Raw genomic sequence first — 14,642 nt, 5'->3', positions numbered from 1 at the left:
CTCGCGCGCCGCCGCCGAAAGAATGGGCAGGCGCGAGGGGCGGCGCGGCTTCAGCTCCATCCGCCATTTGTATCTGGCCGCCGCCTCGGAGCGCCTTTGCGGGCGGAGGGCGGGGGGGCGCCCTGCCCTCACCTAATATGGCTGGCCGGCGGGGCAGTCACGTGGGCACGGGGCTGGCTCCCCCCTCCCCCCTCCCGCCTCCCGCCGCCAGCCCCCTCCTGCCGGCGCCCTCTGCGGGGCGGCCACGTGGACGCCCGGGCGGTGAGTGCGGGCCGGGCCGAGCCGAGGGCGCTGCGCCCGGGCCGGCGGGCGGGGCGGGAGCGGCGGGAGGTAACGGCCGCGGGTGCGCGGAGCGGGACAGCGGCTGCCAGCGGGCCCGTTCGTTCGCCGCAACCGGGCGGAGCGCGTCCCCGGCAGCCGCGGAGGCGCCCGCCGGGCTGCGGCTGCAACCGCGCGGCAGTGCGCCGCCAGCGCCCCCGGCTGCCCGGCTCCCGGCTGCGGCGGGCGGGCGGGCGGGAGCGGCGCAGGGCAGGGCGGGGCGGGCGCCGCCTGAGGGGGCGCGCGCGGCGCCGGCCGGCGGGCGGGCGGGCGGGACGGACGGTGTCCGCCGCGGTGGCCCACGCGAGCGGCGGGTGGCGTCGTGCTGCCGTCCCGGAGCGCCCCAAGGGAGGAACCGTAAATCCGGCCGGGGCGCGCCGGCCGTGGCGGGCAGGCTGCCGGCCATCCGAACGCGACGCCGCCCGGGCGTGGAGCTCGGCGGGTCCGGCGGCGCACGGAGCTCCGGGCGTGGCGGCGGGCGGCTGCCGGCCGCTAGAGGGGTCGGGCCGCGGCGGGGCGGGCGGGGGGCTGCGGGGAGGGTTTTTTCGGTCGGGAGCGTTCTGCGTGTGCCCTCCCCCGTCCGGAGAGTGACGCTGCGTAGCTTGGTTGCACCTTCGTATCTGGTGCTGTCCGGATTGCCTTTCCTGCCTCATCTTCCTCTTCTCGTTTTTGTCTCGATTTATTTTTAAGATTTTGTTTCCTCCCTCCCCCCCCGACTCATGAGGAAATGTATATAAGAATAGTAACTGTTGTGTTCCCTCTTACAAATGAAGAAAAAGCAGTCCCGGCAACTACAAGCTTTAATTCTGTCCTCATTCAGAAGTTAGCTATAGGGCGAAGTTGCAAGAGCTATTAAATTAAAGCATAGGAAAAAAACCATGAAAATTGAAGAAAATATGACAGGTTTTACCAAAGCTAGATCAAGCTAAAAAGGGAGGACCTTGTGATGGGATGCTGTTGGTGACTGTGCTTAGATGCCTCCGTACAGAGCGTGTGAGGGAGTGAAATGGAGTTTCTGTAGGCAGATTCAACAAGCAGTTTGGCTGCCAGACTCTTTAACGTATTTACACTTACGAATGTCTGGAAAACATCAGTGAGCTAAATATGGTAGATCTTTCATGGAAAGAGTAGAAAGTCCATTATCGGAACTAATGCCACTTCCACAGGAAAAATACATAAAAAAAAAAAAATAAACCATTTTTTATTAAAGTGCTTCATCTTTTTTTTTTTTTAGTGTAAGAAGACAATTTATTTTCACTCGGTTTAATCCCAAGAAGGGATGAATTCTTTGTGTTGAAAATCTTTACTCTTCCATGATTCATTCTTGATGGAGACATCTGGAGGGGGGGAGTCAATGGGGCTACGTTGTACAGGTCTGAGGAAGATTATACTAACGTTAGGTTATTAATAATGGATAAAACTATTTGTATGTGCTTAAGATATTCTTCTAACCTTCATCATTAAAATAATTTAAGTGAAAATCTGTTTTTGTGGTTTTGGCATTAAAAAATAAAAGCTGTAATTGCAAGTAATTTGCTTTTATATGGTAAATTTATTCTAAACATAAAATTCAGTGTCTACCTGTCTTAATAAATTCCACTTGAATTTTGAGATTCGTCGGCATCAGTTTTTGACAGAGCAAGTTATCTTGAGTCTTGACAAGACCACTAAATTTATTAGGCTTTATCTCATAAACCTAGGTGTTGTCTTCATGCTTTGGGTTTTTATCTTCTAGCGTGTTTCCCTTCGGGGAGTCTCAGTATGTATAATGCATATAATTATCTTCAGAATGTGTGAGCGTGCCGGCAAGCTTACTTTCTTCAGGCACACAAAGAGATTGAAGGCAACAAGATTAAAAAAAAAAGCCTTCTGATAAACTCTGTATGGGATCTGCAGCTTCACTGTTATTCTGACGATTTAGGAAGTTGGAACTAATTCATGTGGTGATCAGCTAAAGATAGTAGGGGCAGGCTATATTGTAGATTGGTCAGAGTATAATGACTGCAGTATTTATAGGTGAAGATAACGTCTCTTTATTATACAACTGATACAGTTAAGAAGGGAAAAATAGAACTGCTTGCCACTTGGGTCCTTTTACAAGGATTCATTGGGTATTAAAATACCTGAAATAGTGAATTGGGAGTGAGGAATACCTACCTTGCTGGTGTATGTTATGTGCTGTTTCACATGCTAGACGAGCTACTCATATGCCTGTGTTGCTGTATGCGGTGGTGGACTGATCCTTCAGCATCCATTTTTCTCTTGGGTAAGCTGGGGCAGAAACATGAGAAGCCTCTATTTATTGAAAGAATTCAGCAAGGGAGCTTTCTAGAGACAAGAACTTGTACAGGATAAATTGCCCTGTGCAGAGGTTTAACTCCTGCTAAACATTTCTTGAAGTGTTCCTGATGTCAGTCCCATAAGTTTTTTATTACTGCTGTGGGAAAAGGATCCTGTCTTAGCATAACCCATTTTTGTCCATCCTTGTAAAGAAGTAATACCAGGCACAGGTTAAAAGGATCTCTCCCCACTTCCTGGGATGTTGTGTTTATTGCAGAACAAGCTGAAATCATAAGAACCTGTGACAGAGCTGTCTGAGCGCAGGGTTAGAGCTTCAGGTATAGACTTAACAGCGGCAATCATGAGAAAAAGCGATGCAGTCGTTGAGGTATAAATTAATAAGCAGATACATGGAGTTTACAGGAAGTACACAAACGCTGGGATTTATTGGTGCTAAGCTATGAAGATAAGGAACATTACCTCACTGTTTATTTTTACTAATGAGCAGGACAAACAACAGTTCAGGAAAAAGTAACTCTAGGAGGCAGTTGCTAAGTGATCCTAGCAAATCTGACGGCTATTTTATATCTGTTTGATGGATGATTTATTTAGACCAAAACATGAGAGAAAACATCTCTAACCAAAACCCCAGTTGTACCCTGAAGTTCTGTGAGAACAGAACAAGAATAGCAATAATCAAAATCTCATCTTTTTTTTAAATTGCAGACTTATAAAAATTGGGAAGCTTAAATTAAAAGAACATGAAGTAATTACCATGTTTTTGCTGGAAATGGTCACGGAAAATAACTGTGTGTTGGCTTTTTTTACTGGTTTATAATCTGAAACCCGAAAAGATTAATTGTTTACCCATGACAATACCTATGCTTATTTGCTCTATCATCACCTGGACATGTGATTTTATCTTCATGTTAAAACAAATCATAATATACGTATTATGCATCATAATATACATAAATGCTCCCATAAGAATGGCTCAGCAGTGTTGTGAAACTAAGCACTAGGGAGAGGTGGCCATCGTTTCCGGGTAGGAGTGCGAAGGACGGGGTTCAGACCATCTTGTGCCGTAGTGTCATGTGGTGTGGGTGTGGAAGGGGGTTCATCTTTCACTCATCACGTCCAGACCTAGCTGCTGGCAAACTCAGAAGATCAAAGTACTCTATTCTGAACAATTTCTCATCCTTGTGGTTCCTCTCCCACTAGTTTCAGAGTTCTAGACAAATGAGAGAGTATGTTCTAAAGATCACGTATAAATCCAGTGTGTGATCAAAGTGAGGGTAAGTTACAAAGCTGCCTCTCCCACAAAGTGCAGATGTAATTGAGGTGGCACTCTCAGCAGTGGTGGCAGTGTGGAATGCAAAGGGAAATACTTTCTTAAGTTGGGTCTGTATTGTCTGAGTGTTTTTTTAGGTGAAAACTAAAACCTTTGCATTTACAGAAGGTGGCATAAATCCTGAAATGCTGCCTGAATATGTTTTTTTGCGATCTACTTGATACACTGAACGTATTAAAAATAATAATAATAATTGGATGGATTATTTGTTTTATTAGACTGGTTAAACTTGTACGCTACTGTAGTATGTTTTCCTTGAATTATCAGTCTTTTTTTTTCCTGTTTGTACACTTCATGCCATGTTGTTAATGTATTTTCTTTTGATTTTCTTTTTAATAATAATAGAATATATGTCAATTTTGAAGGCAAGATGGCTCAGAAGAGGAGCTCGAGTGGGCGGTCATTCCCATTGCTGCTGCTGATTATTGTTGTGGCCTTTGTTCATTTAACTGTCTGTCCTTTTACAAAAGTGGAGGAAAGCTTTAACCTACAAGCTATCCATGATGTGGTGTACCACCAACTGGACTTGGATAAGGTAAATTGGAAAGAAGGTGTTCCTCCTCGGATAGTGTTAAAGATAGCAATTCCCTGCTATATGAGTAGGATAAATGCAATGTGAATATGATTTATCCCAGTTTTCCTTTGTTTCTGATTTGCCTATCATACTTAGATTTTCCTTTTTGCAGTATGACCATCATGAATTTCCTGGAGTTGTCCCAAGAACGTTCCTTGGACCGATTTTTATTGCTGCTCTTTCCAGCCCAGCTATATATGTACTTTCTGTGCTAAGAATGTCCAAGTTTTACTCCCAGTTGATAGGTATGAGAACTTTAAATCCTCAGAATAGAGATGTTTTTACTACTGGACTAATGGGTGTTGTAACATTCAGTGTTTGCATCAGTGATCGAAATGTGATATTCTTTTCTTTAATGAGGGATTTTTCAAACTGTACGTACTTAGAGTCAGCATGGCAATTCTCTAGTTACCCCTCTTTGGGGTAACTTAACAGCACAGAGAAAGTCTGTGCTAACAAATGTCAGAAAAAGCAAGTGTCTTCAGAGAATACACTCCAGTGTGTACTTCTGTGTATGCTTCAGAAAACATTGTTTAACTTGGGCAGAGAAACATTTGACTATTGTGCAGAAGTATCATACATGTTAAAGGTAGATAAACTATTGGGGAAGTTTGGGGGTTTTTTAGTTTGGAGTGAGTTATATTGTGATATCTTCAGTATTATTCTTCATAACTTCCTCCCATTACATTATGTACCATGGTTGTTAAGTCAGTCGTCCGTCTAATATTACTCTTACTTCACATTTTTATTCTAATAGTCCGAGGAAGCTTGGGGCTCAGTGTGATTTACACTTTGTGGAAGCTGCAGAAAGAAGTTAGAAAGCAGTTTGGAGCAACTACATCAACAATCTTCTGTCTCATCTCGGTTACTCAGTTTCATTTGATGTTCTACTGCACACGAACCCTCCCTAATGTGTTTGCACTTCCTTTTGGTAAGTATTTGCATAGGAATAATTTAAAAATTTAAAAATTCTTCTCAAATGTATCAATAGTTACAGTACGGAAGATGTGCACTCAGACCAAATGAATGTATGTGCTTGACTAAACTGTGTGGTAACAAGACTAGAAAACTGAAGTAGTTGTGATTTTTTTTTTTTTTTTTGTACTGTATATGCTTACAATGGCTGTTGAAGCAACTTTTATTGAATCTGAGTATATGTGGAGTTTGTCAGATGGCTTTAATTAACTAGAGATTTGAGTACATATATCTGATGCATAAAACACAGAACTATTAAAAAGGCAGTAGGTACACCTGAAGTTCAGAAAATCTGTGAACTTTTTCTGCACGGGAAACAGCTGGCTTTCTCATGAGACTGGAACAAACCCCCACCACAACATCTCCACCTTCCTCTTCTGGAGTTATGTACAAATGAAGCAGTTTGTGCAATTAAAGTAAAGGGGGTGGGGGGTGGGGGAGTGGAATCAAAGTCCAAAACCTTACTCTAAACATTTTTTCCCCAGAGATGATGAGGGGGAAGATTAATCACGTGTAACAGATATTAGCTGAGTCAATGCTTCAGTGCAAGTTGCTCAACTAATAAAATGAGGTTGGTGTAAGAACCTGTATAAATCAGAACTGAAAACCTAAAGCAGTTGAATTCTCAGATAAACTGTGTAGTAATAAACTTCTCTGATAATTTCTGCAGGTATTAAATATTACAAGTTGTTTCATGGTTTTGTAATACTAGCATTTCACACGTTTTCCTTAGGATCATGACCACTTTACTATGTAGTCCGTGTTACGTGATTTAAACTGTGAAAAAACAGAGGCAACTTCATCTGTAGAGATAGTGTGTCTCCATCTAACCACGCAAATGGATTTATTGTTCCTTCTCCCTTAGCAGTAGTCTGTAATCTCACTTTCACATTTGAAATGGGTTGTTATTACCATGAACAGAGGATATACTCAGCCAAGAGAATAAACTAACTCCTCAGCTGATACTCAGAAATAGCAATTACATAGCATTGTTTGGAAGGGAGGATTGGTGAGAAGTTAGAGGAACAAGATGCTAGCATTTGAGGAAAGTGTTGCCCTTTAGAAAACTAATAGTTCTGTGTGTTGGACATGTGTTTTATTTATATTTGCAGTGCTCTTGGCATTGACGTTTTGGATACAGCAAAAGCAAAGGCCGTTCATTTGGTTCTCAGCTTTGGCAATCATAGTCTTCAGATCGGAGCTCTGCATATTCTTGGGCCTCATGCTCCTGGTGACGTTATTAACTAAAAGAATCTCCATTTTCAAGGTGCTTTCCCATGCTGTTCCTGCTGGAATTTTTTGGTTGGGTAAGTGCTTGCTTGGAAAAAACAAATGCCATGTAACACATTCAGCAGAAGTCTGAAAATTTGACTGACTGCTCTGGTGACCAGGCCCTTAGGGCTTTTTGGGGTTTTGTTTTTCTTAACTTAAAAGCTTTACAATAAAAATCCATTTAGTACCATTTGAAGTTAACCTTGTTTTCTTACCATTCATTGCATTTAATGCTCTGGTACTCTTACAACAAACTTCAACCATTGCTTTTCACACATGGGGTTGGAGCAGGACAAATCTCAATCAGATTTCTATCTAACATGCTTCTGTTACAACTTCTGTTAAGAAGTGCCTCCCTCCCCTGCATTTCCACTGCAAGACAGACAAATTCAACATTTTCTGTGGATTTGAGTGAGGCTTACAGTACATGTTCCAGTTTATGTTGATCTCATCAGTAAATGTGCAATTTGCATGTGCTAGTTTGCTTTTCCCTAGTTTACTTCACACAGATACATTTTTTTTTTTTTTTAAATTCTTTTAGGGCTAACAGTTGCTGTGGATTCTTTATTTTGGAGGCAACTTGTGTGGCCTGAGGGGAAAGTGCTCTGGTATAATACGATATTAAACAAAAGTTCCAGCTGGGGAGTATCCTTTGAAACATCCAGGGAAAAGATCTATTGAACACTACCAGCCAAAGCGAAGACTTGACGTAATCTATTCCTGAGTCTCAGTTACACTGATAAATTCTATTTTTCAGCTAGCTTTTTGTTATGAGACAATGTCAGTTTCTTAGATTTTTCTGTGAATGTTAACTTTCCTCTGCTTGACTGTTTCTTCTTGCTTTTTTGTGTTCTACGAATGTACAGCCAGATTTCTTCCCCTTGTTTTTTCACGTTGCCCATCATTAGCGCCATCTGATGTGCCTCTGTTGGGTGATGTGAATGTAGTTAGGCAATTGCTTTTATTTCTCAAAGGGTAAGGCAGGAAACCAAATGCCTGAAATAATGTGATACACAGGAAGTATACTACATATTTGCTAAATTTGTGCGTACTACTGTAAAAAATAGTTACTTTGCTTGTTAGCAGTGAAAACATCCTTAACTCTCCTTTTCACCTTGAAGACTTCCCCATTCTTGTGGTATTTCTATTCAGCCCTGCCTCGTGCTTTGGGATGCAGCATTGTATTTGTACCTTTAGGTGTAGCAGAAAAGAGAACTCGGATATTACTTTTGCCAGCGCTGGGCTTTATTTTCTTGTATTCATTTCTCCCACACAAAGAGCTGCGTTTCATCATATATACTTTCCCTGTCTTCAACATAGTGGCTGCTAAAATGTGCTCACGAATGTAAGTTCAAAATTCTATTGTATTTTTTTGTCTCTGAAAATGCAAAAGAAAACCAAAACTACTACTGCTATTTTTATGTGGTTCTTTCAATCTTGGAATCTGGATCATCTTGAGATCTTCGTATGTTCTAGAAAGGAGGTCTGTATCGTTGTTCCCATTCGACTAATGAGGGAAATGGAGACACAGAAAAGTTAAATGGACGGTACCATTTGGCAGCTCTGGGGCAGTCTTGAGAACAGAGCCCTGATTTTACTGTTACGCTGTTAAAATTCAGTTTGTTTTATCCAACAGAGAAAAAGACACATTCCAGTGCACGACTGTGTTGTCAACGTAACTTACCTTAGGATATAGTTTTAATACACAGGTGGGGCTCATGAAATACGGAGTTTGTATTAAATAGTTAAACTTGGGTATATTGAGTAAACAAATTGAACTCTGAACCTCTTTCAAAGAGAATATATTTGTAACTAAAGGTTTTAAACACAGAAATACTTAGCTTTATTGATGAGCTTGCATTAGCTTTATTAATGAGAATATTCTAATTTAAATGTCGCTAGAAGCTATTCTTTTAGAAATGGATAGTAATTGCATTCCATACACACGATTGTGGTAAAGTGTGCATTAATCTTTATTATGTAGCAGTGGGGTTTTCATAAAAGTTCTGTCATGATAGTCAATGACCAGTATGAAAGAAAAATAAATTTATTCTGACTCATTTTTTCCTCCCTCAACAGTCTGAATAACCACCGGAAATCTTGGCTGTACAAACTTGGATCTTTCTTTGTTATAATGCATCTTCTAGTTAATGCTGCTTATTCAGGAACATCTTTATATGTTTCACATTTCAATTATCCTGGAGGAGTGGCAATTCAGAAGTTGCATGAGTTAGTACCTTCAACAGCAGGTACGTAAAGTTGGCTTGAGGTACGTTGACCAAATTTCAATTGCAGAGTTCTTTTGTTAGTGTATTTTTACATGTATTGGATATTACTTCTTCACACTGCTTAAATGCATCTTTTCTGTTACTATTTTGTTAATCTATTAATCAGAGTGTTCTTAGAATTATTTTGAAACAATTCTGTTTTCTTCATTTGTGTAGACGTCTCTGTTCATATTGACGTGGCTGCAGCGCAAACAGGAGTTTCTCGGTTTCTAGAAATCAATTCAGATTGGAGGTATGTTACGAATGAAATATTTTGATCTGAAGACAGGAACCTGCTTTTTCCTTTTTCTGTATATGCAGAGAGGCAGGCATCACAGATACCATTTCTGGTATAGCGTATTTATTAAGCCAGGTCAAGAACAATGTGAATCTTGAGAAAATTTTGATGTATGCAGTGTTGCCATTTCAGAAGTGGAGCACTACAGTATTTTTAAATTATTTTGGTTGGTTCTATGCCCGAATAGCATAGAATGTTTTAAGGATATCAGAAACAGTGCAAAACATTATCTTACTAAAACACCAATATCTTTAATGCAGCTACGTTTGATATGTCACTAGATCTTGTAAAACACAGCTGTATATGAACGCTTTTCTGCTCTTGGCATAGCAGTGTATGTAATTGTGGGTGTATCTTCTGATTTTGTTTGTTTTTGAATGATGTCTGGCAATGTGGGACTTATGCATATTAATACTCATCAAAGTCTTTATTTTTATGTGGAACATCCTTCACATAGGTAGCATTGAAGCTGCTGTTGTGGGCTATCAGTCACGTTCATTAGCTCTCAGAAAGCACTTGAGTGCTTTGTTACCATGACCAGCAGTGACATACAGTTTTAAGAATCAAAATATTGAAATTAATAGCAGGAGACATTTATGGGGTGGCATTGTTTAGTTTCCAGGTTGCAGACCAAAAAAAAAAAAGCACCTTTCTGTTTTTTAGGCCTACCTCTTCAGCTGAAGTGTAGGTTCCTAATTTAAATTGTCATCTTAATGAAAGTAATTCAACAGAAAGTGACAGAAAGCCTCACTTCATACTCGCACAAAACAAAAGCAATACAAGCAGATTCTGGTTTAAGAAGTACTCTTGAGTGTGGAGTTTGTTTTTGCCAGTTACACTCTTTAGGATCAGATGAACAAACATAATTTAATTATTGGTATGCTTAGAGATAAAAGTATTTGGAAACAGAGAGGAAGAAGGGAAAAGTGTGCTTCTGGGGGAATTACAAAAATCATCGAGCTTGCTATGCCTTGTATTATTTCTGTGTGCTCTTGATAATGTTGTGAGGATATGGACAGTTTAAAGCTGAATTTCTTTGACAGTTACCAATCCAGTGTTTGTTCCAAATTGGTTTTTGCATGTTCAATCTAGAGAAAAGTCTTAAGCCGCCAACAGTCAGGAGAAGACTTTGAACTGCTAGAGTACAAGTGGTAGAACATACATGATAGATAAAATGTTCCAGTCGTTCTTTTTTTGAATATACTTAAGTACACGTGTTACTCTGAAGACACCTCTAGTCCCTGAATGCGTGCATAATTTCAATGAGCTTTTTGAGGTGGTGGCGTTTGGGTTGTGTTGGGCTTCTAAGGCTGTAGTGTAGCGGGATTGGGAAGCAAATGAATAATATCCCTGTCACTGATGGATTTCATAGTGTTGCAGCTACAGAACAGTTTGTCTCTCTCGTTTTTATCTTTACTCATCATAAAAAAAAACCTCAAGAGAGGGCTGGTTCGTCATAAAGTTTCACATTAAAAAAATCAGGGAAAATCCTCAACTGAGCATCCTACACAGGACTACCGCTTTGTCTGACAGACAATAATGCAGAGTTTAGTGGCACCAGCTGTCCATTTTCCCTTCATCCAAGGAAGTGACAGCCTTTCAGATAGGTGAGAACCAACTTTCCATCTTCATAGACTATGTACATCAGGTGAAAACAGATTTATGGATGGAGTGGCTATGAAGGCTGATGATTCATCAGGATAGCTACAATCCATAAATAAAAGTGTCTTGAAGTTAACAGCTTTCACTGGTGTGCTCAGATTAGATCTATTTGCCTCAAGAAAAATGCAAGTGATCCATTATTTTTCTTCAAAGGATGATTAAAAGAAGCTTGATGCAGATTCTTACACAGAACAGGTGTTACAATCTTGTCTTCAATTAGTGCAGTCTCTTTGAACCAGGAATAAATACGCTGTGTAAGCTTAAAGCATTTAAAATAATAAAATTCAGAAATGCTTGCAGCCAGATGAAAGGCCCTTTTATTTGCTGATGAAGAAAATGCAAAATTAGTAGTCGGTAAAGTTGTTACAAAGTATGCTGTTCCTTCTGCCAGCTTGGACTCATATAGCTCCTTAAGTGGTATTGTGATCTTTTTGGAAGTAGCAGATGAAATCGGTGTGTAAGTATTTATTTTTTTTTAGAAGAAAGCACTTCAGTGTGCAAAGTTTAATTCTGCATTATACAGTGTGTTTATTGACACCTCTGGATTCTCTGAGCCTGGGGTCTCTTCTGGGTTGCCATAATTTTAGTTAACAATCCACACAAATCCTCTAGTTTGCTGTAAAGTACTTGCTTTAAATATCTGAAATGTTAATGACTGCTATGTCGTGGAGCATTATAATAACAGGAATTGAGATTGTTTCCAGTTTTTCAGAGAGAATTCAGGCAGATAAGAGGCTAGGCCTGCAAAGACACATATGTTGAAAGATGCAGCCTGGATTTACTCCGAGGTGCATTTAAGGGTATGTAGGGTTGGGATTGCACCACTTAACTGCCAGTGTCCATGCCTGTAAGAAAAGCCGCATCCCTGAGTAAGCTGCTCGTGGAGTGCGTGGGAGGAATCAGGTGCCTATAAACAGGAGCTCCAAAAGCTAGTAGAAACCAGTTCATGGAAAAGGGCAACAGAAAGGGTGAAGAACCGGGCACTGATCTTGGTTTGGGTTGGAGAGCATGGACAGTCTTATACAGGGGTCCTCAAACTCTTTAACCAGGGGCCAGCGCGCGGATGAAGCGGCAGGCAGCCATCTGCGGCTGCTTGGTTCCCCCCCCAACCCCGGTGGCAGGGGGGGTCTGTAAATACCAGGGGCGTGGATTGAGGACCCTGGGGGGCCGTATCCAGCCCGCGGGCCGTAGTTTGAGCACCCCTGGTCTTATAGGTAGATGCCTAAGACTGTCTTGTTATAAACTAAAGGTGAGTAACCTCCATCCTAACCTCTGTCTTCTGGACTGTTACACAGCTAGCATTGGTGTAAAATGTTTTTCTGGGATGTAGAGCAAAGATTGGAATCCAGGTCTCCCTCTTTGGAATCACACAGAGTGTTTTGGGGTGAACTTCTCTTATTCTTTCCCTTTGAAGCTGTTGGATTAAGGACTTTATCAGGCTGCCATGTTCAGTATGAGCATCCTAACTCTTGGGCTGTAGTTTCCACCTGACTCTCTTCAGTGAATGAATAAATAACTATTGTGAAGTAGAACAGCGTCTTCATGAGGAATGTAACTCCTTTTAAGAAATAACTTTTAAGTGTACATATCAAATAGTTTTGGAACTTACTAGTTACTTTTCATATAATCTTTTAATACATTATTTATATGTATGTAGGTACCTAAACAGGTCTATAAAAGCTGACCCAAAGCGACCTACCCAGACATTTAGTAGATGGGGAATTGAACCCAGAAATAACAAGTGTCAAGTTGGTACTATAACTGCAAGACTGTTCTTTCCTAAAGTGTTCAAGGAAGTCTTCTCCCTACTGTTGTCTGAGGCTCATACTTTAGTGTACGCCTACCAGAAGAATTTCTACCGAAGTGCTTTAATTCAAACAAGCAAACAAACGCTGAAAGAAAAAAAAAAATAAAAAAACTACAACCAAAACCTACAAAACACCAAAAAACTCCCACACTTATCCAAGCCACAGTTCCTGTAGAGGAAAACAAAAATGAGTCCAGTTTTCTACAGTCTTAGGCTTTCGTGTCCTTTTTCCACATTACTCAGAGGACTAGTGAGAATTTTTCTAGGAGTCCTGATTTCTAATACGACAGCAGCAGAAAGACTTGCATGGAATGACTGGTTCCCTAAACTCTTAAAAAATACGATTTCCTCCTCCAGTACTAGTTAATTTAATCAAGAGGTATAGCTGAGAACGTTACCGTTCCTTTTGTGTTTCATTTTGGATGCTACATGCCCTTGCAATAATGGAGATGTTTAATACCTAAAGAGAGGAATGTAAATAAGTTGCCTTTATTTTTTACAGGTATGACAAAAGAGAAGATGTTAAACCAGGAGACCAGCTGATGTTTTCTTACACACACATACTGATGGAAACAAACCCTCTTCAAATATCGCATTACAAGACAACCCACAGGCCACTGGCAAATATACCTGGCATTAGTAAAATTGGGTTGAACCTTACTGCACTACCTCCTTTTACTTTAAACTTGAAACCAAAATTAGTACTGTTGGAAAAACTTCCTCTGTCGTCTTGACTGTGAGTTTTCAGTAAGTCTTTTGATGTAATTTTGCTGATGACTTAATAATTTAAGATGGCAGCAAATTGTCGTTGCAGCACTGCAGTTCCGCTTCTGTGGAAAGCAACGGAAAATCTTTGTACCAATTGGTATTTAGCTCCGTCCTGTTTCTTACATAAATACTACAATGCATTCTTAGTCAGTATGTACTCAAATACTGAGTTGTATTGTTAAATGTTTGAGAGAGGCTACCTACAAGTTTAGTGGTAAAACCTGTCTACTTGGTTTGGGTAGCTGTCTCTTTCATAATGTAGCACGGGTATGTCCTAATTGTCCTGTATAAGATACGCAATGGAACAGTTTGTGCTACACCAGTAATTTGATATGTAATCTGTGTGTGCAAAGACTTATTACTTGATGTATCTGCAGGATTGTAACCCCCTCAGCTGTCAGATTGCCTATATGGAACTTAATGATGTTATCAACATAGGAAAGCCATATTCATTGTAGCTTCATCACAATACCCAATTGTGCCCTGTAGGCTACCAAACTAATTAAAAGTGAAAGATTCACTTAAAAAGGACTGTCTCATAACAGATGTGAGTATGAAAGGATGGTTTTCTTTATTCCAGCAGTTCATGAATAAGCAGCAACTTTGATTTCATAGGAAAGAGAGTTTTTAAAATGTTTCCCTCTTCTGCTGTAATGATAATATCTTAATTTGCAGTGCAAAACTTTACCTATGAAAATATTCACTTGAATACACTTTAAGATGACAGGTGCTGCTTTCATTTTTTTATTAATTAGTCCCTTTGGAGAAGAATAATCTAATGTGCCATGTGTTGCATTCTGTAAACTAGAGTAAGATAGCATGCTCTGTATTCTCTTCTTTACTAGATGTTTTTGTTAAGGATGTCTGCCTAGATTTGAATGAAGTAAGGAGTAAACTAAGGAGAAAAAAAGAATTTTGGTTAGGGCCAGTTGTAATATGACAGGAGCTCCATTAGTGTAAAAAAAAAAAAAAGTCAGTATTGCTGAAATAGTCATGGGCATAAAATTATTCCTTGTTGACTGAAAACTTGAGTAAAAAGTTCATATCGAATAAAGTGGGTTTTGGTTGTT

General features: G+C 40.5%; 1 protein-coding gene across 5 annotated transcripts; it reads left to right on the top strand.

Moving 5' to 3' along the window:
• The first annotated feature begins 38 nt into the window (after window positions 1-38).
• ALG12 (ALG12 alpha-1,6-mannosyltransferase) lies at window positions 39-14,642 on the top strand. 5 transcript variants are annotated; one of them, XM_055807719.1, is made up of 10 exons: window positions 39-261; window positions 4,315-4,484; window positions 4,636-4,768; window positions 5,281-5,454; window positions 6,611-6,805; window positions 7,312-7,415; window positions 7,892-8,115; window positions 8,850-9,019; window positions 9,215-9,290; window positions 13,307-14,642. In XM_055807719.1, exons 1-10 carry the CDS (start codon window positions 138-140, stop codon window positions 13,536-13,538), a joined length of 1,602 nt encoding a protein of 533 aa, XP_055663694.1. In that variant the 5' UTR covers window positions 39-137; the 3' UTR covers window positions 13,539-14,642. The 5 variants fall into 5 exon arrangements, with proteins under 5 accessions (XP_055663694.1, XP_055663695.1, XP_005244060.2 ...); XM_055807720.1 differs by having other exon boundaries at window positions 115-261; window positions 4,295-4,484; XM_005244003.4 differs by lacking the exon at window positions 39-261 and adding an exon at window positions 1,668-1,691 and having other exon boundaries at window positions 4,295-4,484.

The sequence above is a fragment of the Falco peregrinus genome, chromosome 6, assembly GCF_023634155.1.
Source record: "Falco peregrinus isolate bFalPer1 chromosome 6, bFalPer1.pri, whole genome shotgun sequence".
NCBI lineage: Eukaryota > Metazoa > Chordata > Aves > Falconiformes > Falconidae > Falco > Falco peregrinus.
The sequence above is the reverse complement of the archived record's forward strand: the minus strand, read 5'-3'. Positions and strand labels throughout refer to the sequence as shown.

Excerpts from the sequence above, each read along its gene's own strand:
- ALG12 (XM_055807719.1), top strand. The coding sequence starts at position 138 with ATGGCTGGCCGGCGGGGCAGTCACGTGGGCACGGGGCTGGCTCCCCCC. Across the intron at positions 8,116-8,849 it reads GCTAAAATGTGCTCACGAAT|TCTGAATAACCACCGGAAAT; the intron begins GTAAGTTCAAAA and ends CTCCCTCAACAG. Across the intron at positions 9,020-9,214 it reads GTTAGTACCTTCAACAGCAG|ACGTCTCTGTTCATATTGAC; the intron begins GTACGTAAAGTT and ends TCATTTGTGTAG.